At 55.2% G+C, this 19101-nt stretch overlaps 6 protein-coding genes across 6 annotated transcripts; 4 read left to right on the top strand and 2 right to left on the bottom strand.

The window, feature by feature from the left end:
* Positions 1 to 2619: 2619 nt before the first annotated feature.
* On the top strand, positions 2620 to 4511 carry ColSpa_11011 (phosphate-repressible phosphate permease pho-4; the record flags this gene model as incomplete). The annotated part of the gene is made up of 3 exons (XM_049277223.1): positions 2620 to 2698; positions 2771 to 3301; positions 3361 to 4511. 3 exons carry the CDS (start codon positions 2620 to 2622, stop codon positions 4509 to 4511), a joined length of 1761 nt encoding a protein of 586 aa, XP_049133180.1.
* A 227-nt stretch (positions 4512 to 4738) lies between these two features.
* Positions 4739 to 5041, bottom strand: ColSpa_11010 (uncharacterized protein; the record flags this gene model as incomplete). Its single annotated transcript, XM_049277222.1, has 1 exon — positions 4739 to 5041. One exon carries the CDS (start codon positions 5039 to 5041, stop codon positions 4739 to 4741), a length of 303 nt encoding a protein of 100 aa, XP_049133179.1.
* Positions 5042 to 5489: 448 nt separating this feature from the next.
* On the bottom strand, positions 5490 to 6667 carry ColSpa_11009 (heterokaryon incompatibility protein 6, OR allele; the record flags this gene model as incomplete). The annotated part of the gene is made up of 2 exons (XM_049277221.1): positions 5490 to 5669; positions 5729 to 6667. The coding sequence occupies 2 exons, from the start codon at positions 6665 to 6667 to the stop codon at positions 5490 to 5492; spliced, it is 1119 nt and encodes a 372-aa protein (XP_049133178.1).
* A 5653-nt stretch (positions 6668 to 12320) lies between these two features.
* Positions 12321 to 12506, top strand: ColSpa_11008 (delta 8-(E)-sphingolipid desaturase; the record flags this gene model as incomplete). Its single annotated transcript, XM_049277220.1, has 1 exon — positions 12321 to 12506. The coding sequence occupies one exon, from the start codon at positions 12321 to 12323 to the stop codon at positions 12504 to 12506; it is 186 nt and encodes a 61-aa protein (XP_049133177.1).
* A 379-nt stretch (positions 12507 to 12885) lies between these two features.
* On the top strand, positions 12886 to 14517 carry ColSpa_11007 (delta 8-(E)-sphingolipid desaturase; the record flags this gene model as incomplete). The annotated part of the gene is made up of 2 exons (XM_049277219.1): positions 12886 to 13704; positions 13762 to 14517. 2 exons carry the CDS (start codon positions 12886 to 12888, stop codon positions 14515 to 14517), a joined length of 1575 nt encoding a protein of 524 aa, XP_049133176.1.
* Positions 14518 to 17969: 3452 nt separating this feature from the next.
* ColSpa_11006 (uncharacterized protein) lies at positions 17970 to 18811 on the top strand (the record flags this gene model as incomplete). The annotated part of the gene is made up of 2 exons (XM_049277218.1): positions 17970 to 17988; positions 18093 to 18811. The coding sequence occupies 2 exons, from the start codon at positions 17970 to 17972 to the stop codon at positions 18809 to 18811; spliced, it is 738 nt and encodes a 245-aa protein (XP_049133175.1).
* Positions 18812 to 19101: the final 290 nt, after the last annotated feature.

The following is a 19101-nucleotide window of genomic DNA, read 5'->3' as shown; positions in this document are numbered from 1 at the left end:
CATAGTACGGACTTGTACGATATCACTGGCGTTCCCTTTCGATTATCACATCAGTATTCTTAACCACTGTCTGTTGGGCACTTTGATGATAGTATTTTAGAAGCTGCGCTCGCTTTGAGTGGCACTAAGAATTCTACGGCCGAGATGGTTACAGGACTTACTTATGCCTACCTAATGCATGAAGGCTGTGTGCTATATCATAATTTACGAAAGTTTCTGAGAAAAAGCATTTTGCGATTATTATTCACTCGGTTTCCTTTGTACGCCAGAAATTGAACAAAGTCCCACCTTGACGTACGTATGTGACTTTGTAGAAGACAGAGAGCACGATTCGGCATGTACTTGCTGTTTTCTCTGTTATCAATTCTGGAACATAACGGATGATATACGCAGCCCGCTAAATCTCGTGGCGTAAACGTAAAGACAGGGAAGTGTGGGAGAGGCGTGCATGTCCTTAAATCCAGCACTCTCTGGGAAGAAATTCTGCGATACCATCTTCTAGATCCATCTATAGTAGTTACTAGAGCAGATCCTGCGGTGTTCAGTCAAGTTTTATTAGATTTCGGCCCAGTATATTGAGGGCAATGTCAAGGAAGACAATGGCTGTTAGTTCTCGTATGATTCAAGGGGTGGAATCTAAATCGTGAGAAGAAATGGGAGTCACACGCACATCTTCGGTGTAGACTTATCAACCAGTACATCAACATAGAATAGGCTTGAAGGGTAAGGCTCAGACCTAGATCGAGGAAACCAACTCCAGTCGAACCGTTTTTGCACGTGAACATTAGGGGTTTGCCTCCAAGGTGTCAAAGGCTTTCATTGCCTTCTCTATCCGGGTCTGGCATATCTCCAGTGTTGGTCCTATGCAAGGGTTATATCATGCTTGTGTTGATTTCTCATCCGATAGAACGCATCCAAATGGCCCTTTGCAGGAAGATTTGTACATTAGCTTGCTGCACTCCTCCAAGCATAGGTGTTGGGATATCGGCTTCGGGAAGTGTAAGAGTTACCAGTACACCAACGTATTCGCACCTTGTGACAACAGTAATATTCGCTTGTTTGTTTCCCAGAACCATTGGCAAAAAAGTAGTCTAGACTTGTTCCGTTAGGCACTGGCCACGACTTTGGCGGCAGCCGGGAGCATATGCCCCGCCGCCCCGTCGACCGGTCCCGTCACCGAGCGTGGGGGCCACATGGCAATGTCAGCCACCACGTGTCAAGTATGATTAGCCTAGACACATTCCGGAGCATGTTGCTTAGGGCATCTTCGGAGTGATAGGTTTGCGCTTGGCAGCGTCTTGGAGGCAGTTCTGTCTGCCTTGGCCTCACAACCTGCTCGTCCGGGTAATGGTCTTACTTTGAGGCTATGTGCTATGACTTGGCTGCATTGAAGGAATTGTGTCCTGACCTAACAGCTAGGTCACTGGGATCCCGACGCTGAATGAAATTCAGCCCATCGCGTCCTCTACGACAGATGCGCCGCTGTGTACACCTGAGTCTCAACTCGAGGTGCAACCTACAATGGCACGCGGTCAAAATGGCACGGTAGGTCTTAAGTAGAACGCCCTTGAACAAGAGCATGGCATGGTCAAAAGTGCCTGATCGGACCAGAGATGGCTGATTTCGAGGCCACCACCCAGACGGAAAAACCAAGAGCATAGAATAGCTACCCGAAACGGGAACGCCACCAAAATCGACCCGCAGGGCATCATGTCTTGGCGCCATCGCGCCGTTGCGCATCGTGCTCGAATTCCGGCTCCGGATTGGCTGCCGCTTTTTCGACGTCGCCAAGCGATTCGTCCACATCAGCTGTGCAGTGCAGCTCTCTGCCAATTTCTCGCATCACTGCTTCCACGAATTCGATACCGAGCCCTGTTGCCGCTGCTGCTGACTGCTTCGCCCGGGAAACTAAGCAAGCCGCCTCCAGCACCTGCGGGAGGGGCGGGCCTGAACTGACATTCTTTGCGGCTATCCCATCCCCGTTGCATCCGCGGGGCCCGCCCCCTCGGCCCACCATCGACATCAAGGGCTGGCTAAGAATCCCATCCGCCCTTTCATCGACGTCGTGCCCACCCCGTGCTCGAACATCAATGCAATCAGGCTGGCTCCCATCCACTCACACGATACCGTGCCCAGGACCTACCAACCTGGACGCCCGGGGCAACTTGACTTGTCCTCTCTCACCGAGCCATCCTTTAGCAGTTCCTGATACAACCCCCCAGATCCTTGAGGCAATGCGTAGGGATCACCTTCTTCAGGACCAGCCCTAATTTGATCCCGGCTTACGGCAACTGGCGCAGCAGTATGGTTGGATCCTATTATAACTGATCCCCAACCCCGGAGCCTCCTCACATGGCTACTGCATCCACAGCTGTCCCATGCTTCCGTGAATCGTGTCCTGGCTTCCAACTCTTCGGATCGCCAATCACTATATCGCTCTTACGTGACTCAGATACCCTCATCGCCCACAGCATGAGGGCGAATTAATCCGAGCACCATGTCCGTGGGACTGGTCTCCGTCACCGAAGATCCCGGACCCGACGACGACAACCCTACCGAAAACCAAACCACCGTGCCCCGTCACCCCTCCGTTCCCAGCACCGAGCCGGTCGAGCCATAATGGCGGCTGTGCTACACCAATATGACTACATCTTCGCCATCACCACCATCTTCTCCTTCCTCGATGCCTGGAACATTGGTAGGTGCCCCGGTCACCCCCCCTCCCGCCTCTCCGTCAGAGGGTGCCTTTGCCAGAGGTTGCGACTAACAGACTACGCCCCAGGCGCCAACGATGTCGCAAACTCTTTCGCGACGTCCGTCTCCTCCCGCTCCCTCACAATGAAGCAGGCCATGGCCATTGCCGCCATAGCCGAGTTCTCCGGCTCCGTCTCAGTCGGCTCCCGCGTCACCGACACCCTGCGCAACAAAATCATCGACCCGCACCTTTACGACGCGCAGCCGAGCGTCCTGCTGCTGGTCATGATGTGCGCCATCTTTGGCTCCTCCGTGTTCCTCAGCATCGCCACCCGCAACGGCCTGCCCGTCAGCACGACACACTCCATCATCGGCGGGCTGGTCGGCGCCGCGACGGCCTCGGTGGGGATCCGGAAGGTGAGCTGGGGCTGGGACGGCGTGTCGCAGGTCTTTGCAGCGTGGGTCGTCGCGCCGGGGTTGTCTGGCGTCCTGGGGGCGGTGTTGTTCCTGGGGACCAAAAAATTCGTGCTGACCAAGACGAACGCGGTGAGGAATGCGTTTTATACCATTCCGTTTTACACCTTTCTCACCTTTGGCGCTTTGACGAGTGAGCCCCGTCCACCCCCCCTCCTACAGTACTCTGTGACTCCGGCTGACTGTATGCAGTGCTCGTGGCGTGGAAAGGTGTTCAGCTCCAAGTCGAACCCACCACCACGCAAGTCCTCATCGCCGTCTTCTCCGTCGCCATGGGCGCCACGTTACTCCAGGCCTTTTTCCTCCTGCCGTACCTCTGGAGGAAGATCGTCAACGAGGACTGGCAGCTGGAGTGGACTATGATGTGGAGGGGCCCCTGGCTGCTCAACCGGCCGCCGCCGCCTCCGCCCCCAGAGGGGGTCCAAAGGGTGAACATCAAGGACTACTACCGCGGCCACCTGACCGCCGACGAGCTCGCCTACGTTCGCGCTTCTGAGGTCCTCCTCGAATCGATCCAGAGCAGCCACACGCCCTCGGACCTCTTCAAAGACGACACCCCCATCGTCGCACCGCCGGCCCTGTCTTTCCCGGAAACTCCGGTGACGTCGACAATCTGCGACTCCCGCCGCACCTCCGAGGACCTCATCCCACCCCGCCCCGCGGGACCCTGGACCAGCCTTCCCGTCCTAGGCTGGCGCATCAACCGCGTCCTGCTCCGCGGCCTCGAGCAGGATGTCATTACCCTCCAGAGGCGCAACGCCGTGCTGTCCTGGGACATTGCCGACATGCACGCCCGCGCGCCGCACTACGACAACCGCGCCGAGTACATGTACAGCTCGCTGCAGATCCTCACGGCGTCGGCGGCGAGCTTCATCCACGGCGCAAACGACGTGTCCAACAGCATCGGCCCGTTCGCGACCGCCTACGACATCTGGCGCACGGGCAAGGTTGAGACGTACGTCGGCGTGCCCATCTGGATCCTGTGCTTCGGCGGCGGGGCCATCGTGTTGGGACTACTGACGTACGGATACCACGTCATGCGGAACCTGGGGAACAGGCTGACGCTAATCAGCCCGTCGCGGGGATTCTGTATGGAGCTCGCGAGCGCAATCACAGTCATGATGGCCACCAAGCTGGCGCTACCGGTGTCGACGACGCAGTGCATCGCTGGTGCGACGGTGGGTGTTGGGCTGGCGAACGGAGACTGGAGGTGCATCAACCCGAGGCTTGTGGCGTGGATTTATTTCGGGTGGTTCATCACCGTCCCGGTGACGGGACTGCTGTCCGGGTCTCTAATGGCTCTCATACTCAATGCTCCCCATTGGGAGAACAACGGCGCATGAGCAATCGCGCGGGACTTGCGTATATGACGACCAAACTGACGTCGGCCGGCACGGTAGAAATGACACGATTGGATATGTAGAGATACCCATTTGGATTTGGTTTGGATTCTTTAGCGTGGGAGTTGGAGGCACTGAACATCGTTTCAAGGTAATAATAAGAAAAGAGAACCACAAGAGCCCATTGTCACATCTGTGGCTGGCTTGTTCGGTCATCATGCTCATTACGTTCAGTGCAAGGCAAAGACTCGCATGTCCAAAACCTTGGGCGGATCTTTCAGAGGCCAGCCCGTGTAGTCGTCGACGTAGCCCTCCCCGACGACATCAAAGTGCGAGATCAATACGTCGCCTTGCTCAGGCACCCTCCAAAACTCTTCACCGTTCTGGTCTGCTACAGAGATCACCCCGTGTTCAGGCTGCCGCAGTGCCCGCAACAGAGCGCGCTCAACTTCTTCCTGCACCAGCCCACCCACTTGACGCAAGACGACGGCAGTCTCGCTGCCCGCCAAATACACAATGTGGTCGCCCGGCATGGCGGACCGGGGCGCGACGCCGAATTTCCCGCTTCGAGTGAAGAAGAGACATCTGTTGTCAAGCTGAGAATGGCTCCTTGCCCCCTCGAAATGCCCGTACAAAAGTCTGATGAGCCCCCTGGTGCCTGAGCCCACGAACTCGCGTTGTTTCTTTGCTTGGGTCGATGTCCACCTGGCAAATGATCTGGCGAAATCAACTTGCTCAAGCGTCGTCTCGCGGGACTTCTCTCCGCGGTCTCCAAAGCATCGTGCCCATGTACTACCAATGATGCTACAGAGTGCCTCGTGCTTCGCTTCGCTTCCTCTGAGCGGGACATGCCGGTAAGAACCAAACTTGTCCCCGGACGCGTAGGCATTTCGGTATATGCTGAAAAGTTCCGTTTTGGCTTGCTGATACTCCACGGTGAGGTACAAAGACTGGTTTTTGGGAGGCATGCCACGTAGGCTTTCAATCGTGTCCACTTCGTATATGGCCTAGCACCAGCGGAAGGTTACCGTACGTAAAGGCATGGTGTATGCCTTTCAGTTTCATCTGACTCAAGTGGTTGTCCTTGTACATGGGAACCGTATAGGAAGCACCGCGAGTCCAGTCTGGTGCCCACGAGGGGGCCTGTCCACTGCCAGATGTCTGTTTTCTTTCAACGGTCCAACGAGATGGGTAGACTTGATGTCAGTAAATGACATCACTTTCTCGACGCCGAATTGGTCAAACATGTAGCGAGCAACTTTGCTAAACGTCTCCGCTAATGATATTGAATAGTCAACTTTGAGGTATCTATTGACGACGGCGAGGTCACTGATGATGCCAAAGTTGGCGTAGACAAAGTCGCGCGGATCCGTAGCTCCGAGGCCCCGGCGGGCTTGGATGGCGAGATGAAGCGGGAGGCGAGCATTGTTGGCCCGGCTGGAGTTCATGTCCGCCAAAACGCGCAGCGCCTCATCGCCGTCATGAGGACTGCGCGAGTTGCCCGCTGCATTGCCGAGAAGGTGACGACAGAAGTCGTTCCAGCGAATTCGTCTGTTGCCACATTGCACCCAAGGGTCTTTCGAAAGAACGAGTTCCTGGAGCACCCAAACGCGCTTGAACCACGGCTTGGCAAGAAGGCCCCGCCTGGTTTCGGCGGCGATTCCACCAGGACCGCCTTCGGAGGCGTCGGAAGTCGATTCACGGGGAAAAGCAGAAACACCAGACAGTTCGGGGGTGAGATTGCCAAGGTGGATAACGGTGCTGTGCGCGGTCGAGTAGATGCGCCCCATCAAGCTCACCTGCGCGTTGCGCTCCGCAACATTCAACTGGTCAATGCAAAAAGCGTCGGCCCATACCCTGCGGACGCGCGTGGCGTCGCGCAAGTCCCGTAGAGCGTCATCAAGGGAAGTGGTGATGGCAAATAGATTGCCATTATGGCCGTCAAGGCAGATGCGACATAGCTTTTCGGCACTCCCCCATACGTAAGACAGGGCTGTGTAGGGGTCGATCAGATCGTAGTCACAGGCGGCGAGGGTGGTGTTGAGTAGGGATCCCCTGAGCTCAGCGGCGCGAGAGGCGGAGGGTTCAAGGAGGAGCAGCCTGAATGCGTCCGGGGATGTTAGCGGCTCGTATCTGTGCTGAGACTGATACGCGGACATGACGGACTGGAGCGAGTCGGGGACCCGGGGTCCTCTGGGCACCCCGTCGATGTCGGTCCGATGCGGCTCGCGGTCAACTGTCCGGATCCGAGTGATTAGAGGTTCTGGACTGGGCTTTTTGCTTTGTGGGAAGGGGGATGGATGACGGATGCTATTTTGGCAAACATCTGTTGTAATGCAATGCGAGATCAAAGTTTGCCAATGTGACCGCGTAGTGCCGGTTCCGACGGATGGTTGTCCTTGTCTATGTCCAAGATGCGAGCGAAATTTTGAGGCAAAACAAAACAAACTTGGTGTCTGTCTGGTCTGAATCGGGATCTGACTTGAACCTTTCGTCCAATGCCGCCGCGACCGGATGGCAAGAGTCTGACTCCACGTGACTCGGACGACGGCTGACGTTTCTAAGCCGAGTCAGCCATTGAGTTTCATGGCATCCTTCCTTCCCGTCTCTGGGAAAAATTTTCACAGCTCTGTGGTGGGCAGATGAATCGACTCGGGTCTTGGAAGCATTTGGGACTAATTCGGGAGCATTTTGAGGTTTGCGATTCGCGTTGCCAAGGGCAGACGCTTCGACCGTGTCGTGACGTTATATGTGTGTGGGAGGGAAAATTCAACGGCCAGCAACAGTGGCGAACGAAACAAGATGAAACCTTAGTCAGCAGGTCGAGAGTCAGGACGGCGTTCAAGGCGACAGGACAGAGTCGGCAGGTCGGAAGCGAAAATGGTCAGGGGATAATCCGAGGGAGAGCCAGGGGAAAGCGAGTTTATCCGATTGGCCCAAAGAGAAAGCTCGGGGCAATGGCCGGGAGCCTATCAAAACGGTACCGACTGGGGCGCCAGGGTCCCTGATCGCCATCTGCTCGGTGTTGAATCTCAATCGAACGGGTCCAGACCCAGCAAACGCGTTTAGCGTCGTATCGCGCATGCGAACCGTGGATGCTAAACCCCCCGGGGGGTAAAGCGCAGCTGCCACCAGCTGAACTTGGCCGTCTCCTCACGGCGCCCCTCCCCCCACTTGAGCCGAATTGGATATGATGCAGTAGGAATAGGTTCGACAGCGATGAGGAGGCCTGGTGAGGAAAGCTGTGATGAGACATGCCAACCTGTGAGGGGGCTGATGGGTGGGTATGACCTAAGAGCTGCCAGGAAAAGCAGCCATGCCCCTTTCTGCTAGTCTCCGCCATTGCGTATAGGCACCCTCCTCGACAGACATCACGCGTATCGCATTCGTGCATCACCATCCCAGTTTGCACCAGCAGCATCTGCAAGCCGCCCATTTGGATCGTCTTTGGATGTTCCTGCAAGAGTCCACATTTCGTTTGATGGTCATCCAAGTTGCCTTTGGGGGTCGAAGGACTGGGCAATCAACAATGCGAATGACGCTGTGCCCCCTTTAATTCCTCACAGTCTTGTCGTGCACAGAGCACTGTGAGGCGCAGCTAGATGAGAGAGAGATCGCCATTTCGAACCACTTTTCCCAGACTCCTCCTATTCTTGGGGGACTGCGCTTTGGAGACACAGCGACGGAGTAGCAGGTTAGACCGTGTGTCCAGTCCCCGATTCACCGTTGGGTTGGCCTCCTCCAGCCCAGCCCAGCCCGCGGGCTCTTCCGCCCAGTCGTTGTGGCGTCCGTCTCCTTTGCCGTCATTTTCCCATCATTTGCCCGTGGATTGCCTCCAGTATGGCCCCTCAATTGCAACCATGTCACCGTGCCACTAACGGTCTCGAACATGGATACGGGATATTACGTACGCGGCCTTGATACGGGTACCTACATCTGGGTGACCATAGGGGGCGAGTGGTACGCGAGGTACGTACCTTTGGACTTTTGGAGAGCGCCCCCCAGTCCTTAACCGCGCCTGTTAAGTGGGGTTCGAGAGCGAGAGAGACAGCTGCTGGGATAACAAGCATGGAAGCTGTTCCAACCTATTCTTCTCTTGCATTTCTTGCTGCAGCAGGGCGTCACCGGCTGGAACCTGGGTCGGAATGCCGATTCAGCAGACTTCGGCTAAGGCTGAGAGTAAGCCGAAAGTTCTGCGAAGTTGGAAGCCTTCTGGAAAGGAGAAGGCTGCTGCGGAGGAACGTGCCGGAGAACGGGAAAGGGACTGCTACTGGAAACAACGAAAGATTGGACGCCAATGTTTGGAGTGTGTGGTGTGGTGCGAGTGTGGGTGTTGCTCGTCTTGATTTGTCTCGTAGTAAGACTGCCAGAAAGTTAATCCGGGATGAGCAAAGTCACCCAACTTTACCGCGCAACTGCGTAACCGCCTTGCCCTGCCGACTGAGACGACAAACACTAGGTTAGCGAACCATTACACACAGCACGTTACAAGGAGCGAAAGAGTCGGCTTTTTCTTGTTCAATTCCCTTCCCCCCCCTCTCCAACGGAAACGATCCATGGCAATTGGCCTTGGCAGCCACACACTGTTTCTCTTGACATGTCCGCGCCCATCTCGCGTATCCCTCCCATGGTCCATCTACACAGTGACTGCTCGCCCGCCCACCCAGCCTAGATGCTTTTCCGCCTGGGAGGAGATATTGTGGGGTCGTTGCGAGGCGCAGTCGGTGACGCCAAGAATGCCCGTTCCGTTGGACCAAAGGTGTAGACAAGGCACAAGACGGACAAGCACTTTTGAGGTGTCCTTGTTCGGTTTCCCACATTATCTGACCAACAAACGTCGTCAAGCTTCCCATCTACCACGCACGTCCACGTTTTCTAATGGAAACCGTCGTCGCCCCGTCGCCCGCCTTTCCGCCCTTTGACAGACGCCCCCCCTCAACCCCTAAGCGGGCCCCCAGCACCATTTGCACGTCCAGCCTCGGGCTAATTTCGTCTGGTGCTCCAACAGCTCGGCTCGCTAAATGAGCTACCAGCGCCGCGTTGGTGCATCCTCGGAGGGGGAGGTAGGGGACCAAGGATCCGCGTACCGTAGCCGACGAAAACGTCCTAGCCTCTTTTTTCATGTGCCAGAGTCTGGAGAGTCGGGTAGCCCGTTGGCCTCGTCGTCAAACCACGGCACGCGCGAAGGACGGTAGCGCACAGTAGGTGGTTACCTAGGCCAAGGACGACATGTGAGTCGATGGGAAACTCCGTCGACAGCCAACGGCCAGCCGCGACGACAACCAACAGCGATTCTGCAATCCAACACAGGCACCAACGGGCCAAGACTCCAATCAGGTTTGGACGCCATGTCTTGAGTGTGTTCTACAGAAGTAGGCTTGGCTTGGCTTGGATTGGATCCCAGAACATGCTCCTCCGTCCGTGGCGTGGCGTGGCCCAGGTCCCCGCCCCTCCAGCCAGCGAGCTTAAGCCCATTTCCAGAAACATTCTCCCTTTCCCGCCAGACCTGGCTGATACCAGACGGGGCTGGTCCTGACTTGGATTGGCTTTTTCCCGACATGAGTTGACTCGACCCTGCAGGAGATTCGGTCGTTCGATAGTCGGTGATGGGCGTTCCCGGGCTGCACATCCACGACCACCACGACCACCACGACCAAGAGTCGCTTGCCATATCCAGTGCACCGCTGAAAATTGAGTTTCAAGGGTCCTGGGTCCGCGTCCCACCTGTTCTCCAGTCTTTTCGTCGCTCCAGACGCGTGTCGTGACTCTTGCCAACTTTTGGGAAGGCAACACCTGGGCAGGACCCTCTTTCCTGGCACCGCGGACACCCGAGGAAAAGCTTGGAGAATGGGGCAGGAACGACGGCGACGCACCCGCGCACACAGCTTCGGACCTGCTCAATCAATCAAATTGCTCAACTAATTAACCAAGAGGGCAAGCAACTAGTCAGATCCCTCCCGTCCTCCCTCTCCATTCGTCCGTACCAAGTCAGGGAAAGGAAGGAGGGGAGGAAGCAGGCGGGGATATCAAAGCAAGATACCAAAAAAATAAAATAAAATAAAAAATCAATCCAAAATAAAAAAAGCCCCTGGTCGCGGTATCCAGATACGCGCAACGCACCCGCGCATGAATCGAGGACCCCAAAATTCATGGTTTCAGTCTTTCAGGGTCCTGTCAAGGTCCCAAAATCCCGCCCGGTGCAATCAGATAAGCTCCAGCACCGGCTTTTTTTTGGCCGTTTCCTTTCTCTCTCTCGCTACCCGTCCGTCAGTGCTGTAACTTGTCGCACTCCCGTAGCTCATCCCTCCGTCCCACGCCCATTCACCCATCCCACCATTCCACCCGAATGCGCCGAGCCACCACTCCATGTCACGGTTTGGTTGGACGGGACTTCGCTCCGAAGCGAAGCTACCTTAGCTTGCCTCTGCAAAACCTCCTTTCCTCCTCTCTGCCTCATTCTCCAAAGGGGCGAAACAGCATAGGGAAACGCAATACCTACCTAGCACGAGCAGCAACGCAACAAAAACTGCGCCCCCGGGGCTAGCGAACAGCGCCGACGGCCAAATGACTGCATCGGACCAGGGGAAACAAGATTGGCACACCCAAGGGAGGGGGGTCCTCTCTTGTCCTCTGCCCCATCCACACACCCATGCACGCACACACTCACACGCGCTGCCCGGGTTCTTCGTCTTAGCTTCCACATCCTTTCTGGCCTTCCTGGCAAGCATTGTCAGTCCTTTTGGCTTGGCGGAGTGGGAGTAGCAAGGAGATTGAGAAAGAGAGAGAGATTTGCCCATTTGGCCTATGCTTTTCCCCCTTCCCACTTGCGCCCCCCAGTCCATCCACTCCACCCGCATCCACACCCACATCCACGCACACTCTCTCTCCATTCTCTGTCGTCTGTCTCTCTCCTCCTCTCACACTGTTTCGACCTGCCCATCTCGAAGACAAGCTGTCCTTGTTTGACCTGCCTTCGCCATGTCCTGTTCTGTCCCGCCCTGCCTGTGCCGTGTGCCCGGGGGCGTGGGCGGATGGAAAAGCATGGTCCACAAATATTTCGTTCTTCACCTTTCCTCCAGTCACCGTCCCGGTATCCTCCTCTTCCTCGTATGGGGACGCGGATGAGCCACGGGGTACCGTTCTGTCCTGGGATCTTGCTCTCGTCGTCCCTCTCTCGCTGGGCATCCCGACTCGCCTGCCCTGCCCTTTATTGTGCCTCGCCCCCGTTCCGCTCCCCGGGTCATGGTCGTCTGTTCTCTTTTGAAAATGGCACGACGGTCGACTGCTTCTTCGCTTCTGCCGTAAACATCTCTCGCTCCCTCTCTCGTTTTTTCCTCCTCGCCATCCCGAAGCTCGCCAACAGGGATTCCTCGAGCTTTCCCCGTCGCTTCGGATCCGTCCATTCAGCCTTGGCCATCCAGCAGAAGCTCCCAGAGGCTGTCGACACGTAAAATAGCGCAGTGCCCATCCATCCCCCGGGTCTACTTTCCTCGGCGCATCACCATTCTCTGCCTCATCCAATACTCTTCCTTGTTGGACCGCTGCTGTTTTTCGTTGTTGTTGTTGTTCTTGTTCGACCTGTTCGACCTGCTGCCACGCGATTGACCCTTCGATTTGACTTGGACTGCGTCTTTGGTGTTCGGTTGTCCTCAGACCGCACCTTCCTTCTCCATCCAGGTTGGGTGCTCTCCGCTGGTTGAGTCCTCCAACGAACCAACACCACCACACCGTCGATACTCCCCTTTCCCTCTCGACGACATTATTTGGCCAAACATCTCGCCTCCCAGAAACGAACATTGATCAGCCGCAACAATGGATCGCGACACCAGGATCATCACTCCCCTCGAGGTGGAGGGCATGATTGCCGACGGACGCACCGTCATTATCCTCGACGAGATGGTGTTGCGCCTCGACGGCTGGCTCGACAAGCACCCTGGCGGCAAGTTGGCCATCATGCACATGATTGGAAGGGATGCGACCGACGAAATCAAAGTGTAAGAGAAGCTTCGACTTACCCGTCCGTGATCAATTAACCTTTCGCGACCCTTTTGCCTCCCTTCACGGGCCCCCTTGTTGGACCCCTATGATTTCGGTCTCCATTCTTTTTCGGGCTCGGAAAAAAATCCGCAGCGGGTATCGGGATGGAATGCGAGACCGAGCGGGAGGAGACAGCTGAGCGACCCAAAGGGAGGCAAAAAAAAATAAGTAAATCAGAAGTCTGGTTAAGCTTATTTCCCCAAATGCCCAAATGGACGGAAGAAGGGGAGATGGCCAATAAATATTTCGGATTCGCTGGGCATTCCGCCTCCGTTAAGTGGAATTAGTGTGCTGACATATCGCCCTTGTTAGTTACCATTCGTCTGCTACCCTCAACACCATGAAGGCCTTTCGGATCGGCCGGAAACCTGCGGGTCCCTGGGTCAACATGACACCACCAATTAGGGGCGGCGTCTACACCAGGCAAGATACGACGCCTGCATCTGCATCTGCATCTGCGCTTGCATCGGGATCTGCTGCCCCAGATGTCACGGACGCTGCCGTCGACTGCCCCTCGTCTGATCTCGATGAGGACGACTCCGCCGACGACGCCGTTTCCGAAGTCTCCGCCAGGAGCTCCCGCACGTCCCTGACTTCCGAGTGCAGCAGCGCCGATGTCGAGAAGACCAAGCCTGAGCCGCAGACCGAGACGGGCATTCGCAGACGTGTCGCTGCGCCCGCCGACTCGGCCGATGATGCCCTCCTCTCTGGCCGGAGTCGCATGAGCCCTGAGCAGTACACCGAGTGGGCTATCCAGCAGAATGTCAACAAGGATCTCGATGAGTACCCTTCGCTTGACCCTGCTGTCCAGCTCGACATCCAGATGAAGTACCGTCTGCTCCACGAACGCGTCAAGGCCGCCGGACTCTACGAGTGCCCCTACTTGGATTACGGCAAGGAGATGTGCCGCTACTCGACCCTGTTCGCCGGGTTCCTCGTCGCGCTGCACTATGAGTGGTACATGACCTCGGCTTGCTTCTTGGGCCTCTTCTGGCATCAGATTATGTTCTCGGCCCACGATGCAGGCCACGGTGCCATCACCCACAACTTCACCTTCGACACCCTCATTGCCCTCTTCATCGCCGACTTCTGCTGCGGCCTGTCCATGGGATGGTGGAAGAGCAGTCACAACGTCCACCACCTCATTACCAACATGCCTGTAAGCTGAAACCCACCGTTGCTGCCAGTCGAGCGAACCTTGACTAACATGTCTCAGGAACACGACCCCGACATTCAGAACGTCCCGCTCTTCGCGACCTGCCCGTCGTTCTTCAAGTCCATCAAGTCGACCTACTACGACGGCTTCGTCTTCTACTGGGACGCCGCCGCCGACGTCCTGGCCAAGTACCAGGCGTACACCTACTACCCCGTCATGGGCATTGCCCGCTTCAACTTGTACCTCCTCTCCTGGCTGCACGTCCTGTCGCGCAGGTCTTCCCAGCTTGGTAGCTCCAAGGCGTGGTGGATCCGCCCGACCGAGATCGCCTTCATGGCCTGCTTCTGGTACATCTTCGGCTACCGCCTGATCCTGTGCACCCTGCCCACGTGGCCCATCCGCGTCGCCTTCGTTCTCGTTTCGCACATCATCACCATGCCTCTGCACGTCCAGATCACCCTGTCCCACTGGGGCATGTCGACCTCGGACCTTGGCGAGTCCGAGTCCTTCGCCCAGCGCCAGCTCCGCACCACCATGGACGTCGACTGCCCCGCCTGGCTCGACTTCATCCACGGCGGCCTCCAGTTCCAGGCCGTCCACCACCTCTTCCCGCGCCTCCCCCGCCACAACCTCCGCAAGGCGCAGGTGTTTGTCAAGGACTTCTGCAGAGACACCGAAATCCCTTACTCCATCCTGGGATTTGTCAACGGAAACAAGAAGGTCATTGGCAGGCTCGAGGAGGTTAGCGACCAGCTCCGCACGCTGCTCGGCTGCCAGAAGTATATGGCCGAGACGGGCGAGAGCGCTTTGCACTAAAGACGGCATGAATGCATTGGTTCGGCGTTGGGATTTCATAGAGTAGACAAAAAGTCGATTTTTCTTCTTTACCTTTAAAACCTAGAGCTTTCTCGCGTGATCTCGGTGACTGTTATGTGTAAACGTCATGTGTAAATGTCAGGTATCGAAACAGCCAATCCGACGACTGATGATTCCCTGAACGTTGAGTGGTAAAATAATGTGTTGTGTGGTATCCTAGACGAGTCATCTCAGCATGCCTGTCGAGTTCCACTTGAAAGCCTCTAGAGCTTACATCCCAGCAACCCAGCTCCCCTGCCTACCATCTCCGAACCTGCAGATGCGTTGCCGGGAAGGGGTTAGCCGCCCTGTAAGCCGCCGACGTAGGTCCCGGCCGAAGTCAGCGCAAGCTCGAGCCGGCCTTACCCGGGCCCGTCAAGGAGGGCACACCCCGGCCGATAGAGAACACAGACTTCCAGGCTAATGCATGGCGTGGCGGGCCCGCGGCGACGGGAGATGGGGGAGGGAAGACCTGCGGAGATCCGCCTGAACCCCAGCCATATCCCGCGGAGCGGCCTCGGACTCTGATCAAGGGGGGCTGCTGTTTGGAGCTGGGTCATCCGGTGCGTGCTGTGGCTGGTGGGTTTCTGGTGCTTATCGGCCGGGGAGTGCTGACTGCTCTTCTTCGGTGCAGTAGCTTGGAACTTCGGGATTAAATGGTCCTGAGTAAGCCTTACTGCGGCGTTGGTGCTGCCGAAGTCGAATGTTCGCAGCCGCTCCGTTGGGTTTGCTGTCGTATCTGTCGTTGTTCTGCTGTTGCTATTGGGCTTCGTCTTCTTTCCGTTCGTCTGTGATACGTTGCAAAACCTGGGGGATGCATGCATGCGGTGAAGGTATTGTTTGGCGATGCTGACAACGTTTTTGACAACTTCAACTCAACGGCAGGTTGCCGCTCTGACATTCGGCTGAAGGTTTGTTGGCTCAACTTCTTTTTGGCAGCAGAGCGCAAACGTGTCTATTTGATATCTTGATCATCCTGCGGCAGATATGTCGCTGATGTTATGTGTTGTGTTTTCTGGCTTTTGTCATCTTGTTCTCATGCCTCCGCCCTTGCCACCTCCGTCACAAGTCCAATCTTCCAAACATCTCAAGCTAGAAGTAACGCACCAATTGCAATCTGGATGATTTGTTGTTTGTTTTTCTGTCGTCCTGCAGGTTCAAATTTCAAACTTCGGCCACACTGAAAAGACCGAGGAGGTATAAAACCTACCCAAGAACGACAAACATTGAGGAGATTCTTTGAGTAGCAAGAAGAGTTTAAGGAGCATGTTGCTGGGCCCGACCCGTGCCTGTCTTCCTCTTGAAACTTGCCCTCGCCAATCTGAAGAAGTGGCTTTACGTGTCGGGAAGCGTTACCAAGACTCAAGTTCGCCCACTATTATCTAGCAGCATCATCGCAAGCCTAGAGCATTTGGCTCAAGTTGGGACCGACCATATTTCATGGCTCCGGAAGCTCTTCCCAATCTCTCATGTCGTGGGCGAGAAATCTGACCGCTTTTTGAACTTCCCGCTACAGATACGGCTGCTTATACTGGAACGGGCCATGCGTGCTCTATTCCCTTATTTTAAAGCCGTCGCTCTTCGAGACACCTATAGCTGGGAAAGTGAACTGAGCAATTAAACTAGTCAACGAACCGATAGTTAAATAGTCGCTGACCCCTAGATTCCTCCGTCATCCCACTTGATTGATGCCAGACTCTGTAAAGGCTACAAGAAGTTAGGGGTGGCTGTGAGAGTGCACGTCGCAGGAACCTTGCGGTGGAAGAAAAGATCGAGACTACTGTGCTCATATACCTCTGGAGGAACAAACTATAAGGATTGGGCATTCTCCATCTACCTCCACAACGTCTTCTCCCGCTACCAAGCCCGCGAAGGTGAACAGCGAACTGCGCTGAACAGGATCGAGTTCTTCTTCCCGCCCACTACAGCCGGAACCATGAGTCTCCACCGACGTCTGTACGTCTCGAGGTCAACGAGCCGTGAGTGTTCGACCCAGAAATAGAACTTGGAGAACCTCGCCAGGTAGAACAACACGCTAGGATACATCGTGAGCGTCCTCAACTAGATGATACGGATGCACGCGATGGAGATTCACCCCATCGACTGCAACGCTCGTCTATAGCCTGAGGCAGACTTGGAAGAAGATCTACGCAGCAGAGTAGGAACATGATTTCCTTGAGCCTGTGGATGATGGTTGGACTTCCGCTGATCCGCGGATCGGCGTGCATGGCCTTCTCGAGCTTGTTAAAGGCTAGGCTAGTATGACTGGTTGGCCGTTGCGAACCTGAATGGTTGCACATGCGAGGAATGCGATTCGCCAGTTACTTGGGGTGATCATCTGAATGGTTGTAGTCGAGGGGTTTAGTGCAAAGACAGCTCAAGGCTGGTTCTGACAATGTTGTTGATGCAAAGTTCATTGTGCAGAGAAGTAGCACCCTTGCTGTCGAATAATCGGTTTGCAACTTTGCTACCAAGAACGGTTATGTTTGCCTGGACTCTTTGTCTCGCTACTTGTAGAATGTCCTACGCTGGTGGTTGTCGTTATGATGCAGTCATATGGGCATGATGCCAAACGTGTGGTTGGCCCGGTAAACCCCTTTCCAAGTCGGACTCTCCCATGCATCCTTTCAATATTCACACCAATATGGAAAATGTATTTTCCCCAAAAGAAGGTTCAATACAATCCCAACGGGAATCCCAACGGGAATCCGAGACCACGTCAGGCCCTATGGCATTTGGTCAGTGGGGTAGTTTCCCACATGGATCCGTTTTCCCACACCCCACCCACACGAATCTTGCTCGAGGGGGGAAACAAGGTGATAGCTAAGCGTTGGAGAAATAAAAAAGCTTACCGACTCGCCCACCATAGTGGACTTGGTTCGATCGTTGCTACCACAATTTGAAGGTGCGAGTCACGGGCCTCCCTTCGGTCCGATGTCCCAATGTTTACTGATTAATGGTCGAGAGTTTGGGTAAGCATATAACCCCTCGCATGAGTCGTATATACTAAACATAAAATGGGTCTGGACGAAAGACGATTCAGACAATTGTGAATACTCTGTGGAGTCTTTTTGAGAAGAAAGCTGCTAGGACATACCAAAACCACGACGATGAAGACTTTCACCGCTTTTGCGCTCATTGCGAGTGTCATTGCTACGGATCACGGCCCAACGGTTTGTGCACTTCATGGCAGAACTAGTTCCTATTTTCACACTAACACATGCATCTGACAGTATGGCGGCACTGGCCCCTTCAAGTCGGTATGAACGCGCACGAGTAATCAGCGTGCGATCTCTACTAACTCAGCTATAAGTACTCCTTCGAGGTAGAGTCGCTTGTTAATCACACCTTCTACCAACCGCTGGAGTCAGCACTTGGCTCCGACTTGAAACTCCCGGTGATCGTCTGGGGAAATGGCGGCTGCTTGCCTTGGTAAGTTCAGCCCTTGTTTACACAAAACTTTGCTAACGACTGCTAGTATGTTGATTGACCGAGGTTATGATAACTGCCTCTTATTCGCTAACTGAGACGACTAGTTGGAATGACTTTCCGCGGCCTCCTGGGAGAGGTGGCTTCCCATGGTGCTCTGATAATTGCTACCGGGCCAGCATACGTTGACCCTAAGACTTACGTGGCGCCGCCGGGTAACCCTTTAAACCAGGCTTCCGGGCAGAACCCTGGGGCTCTCACTGCCGCCATAGACTGGGTGCAAGCCAACGCAGGCAAAGGCGATTGGAAGCACATTGACGCCTCCCGCATTGGTGCCTGGGGCCAGAGCTGTGGCGGTCTCGAGGCGTATACCGCCGGCCTGAACGATGGTCGCGTGACGCATTTCGGTATCTTCAACAGCGGTCAGCTGAATGAGACAGCGAGCAAGGCCATTGCAGGCAACCTTAAGAAACCGGTTTTCTACACCTTGGGTGGGCCGACAGATGTCGCCTTTGACAATGTCCGTACTTCTCCTTCATCAGGTTTGACTTGCAATGTGCTGACCTTTGATCAGGGCGAGATGGACTACTCGAATGTTCCTACGGGAACTCCAGCTTGGAAGGGGAACCATGATCTGGGCCATAGCGCCGCGTTCGATGCTCCCAACGGCGGGATCCCAGCCATGGTTGGTACTCAGATCATGAAGTGGGTTCTGCGTGGAGATGAGTCGGCAAAGGCATGGTTCACGGGCGATGCCCCAAAGACTATTGGATTCAAGGACGTCGTTTTCAAAGATTTGGATAACCTCCAAGTCACGCCCATTTAGCGAGCAGGCTGATATGCCGATCGGTACCACTTTGCGAGGTGTCAATATGGATTGCTGTACATTATTTGATTCGATCGAAGTATTTAAATACAATCATTCAATCAACTTACGTGATACAAAACGAACCCAATCTGCCTCGCCACAGTTGCTTAATCATTACCCTGCTGACGATAGGCTTCTTCTTAGCTGACACGACGACTATTTGTTGACCTTACGACGGGTTCAGGCGTACGGATGGTGGCCACACAGTTGGCTACACCACACCTAGTTGCAGTTGAGTATGACACCGA

Source organism: Colletotrichum spaethianum, assembly GCF_022836535.1.
Source record: "Colletotrichum spaethianum MAFF 239500 DNA, contig41, whole genome shotgun sequence".
NCBI lineage: Eukaryota > Fungi > Ascomycota > Sordariomycetes > Glomerellales > Glomerellaceae > Colletotrichum > Colletotrichum spaethianum.
Note: the sequence above shows the minus strand (reverse complement) of the source record. Positions and strands in the feature narration are given on the sequence as shown.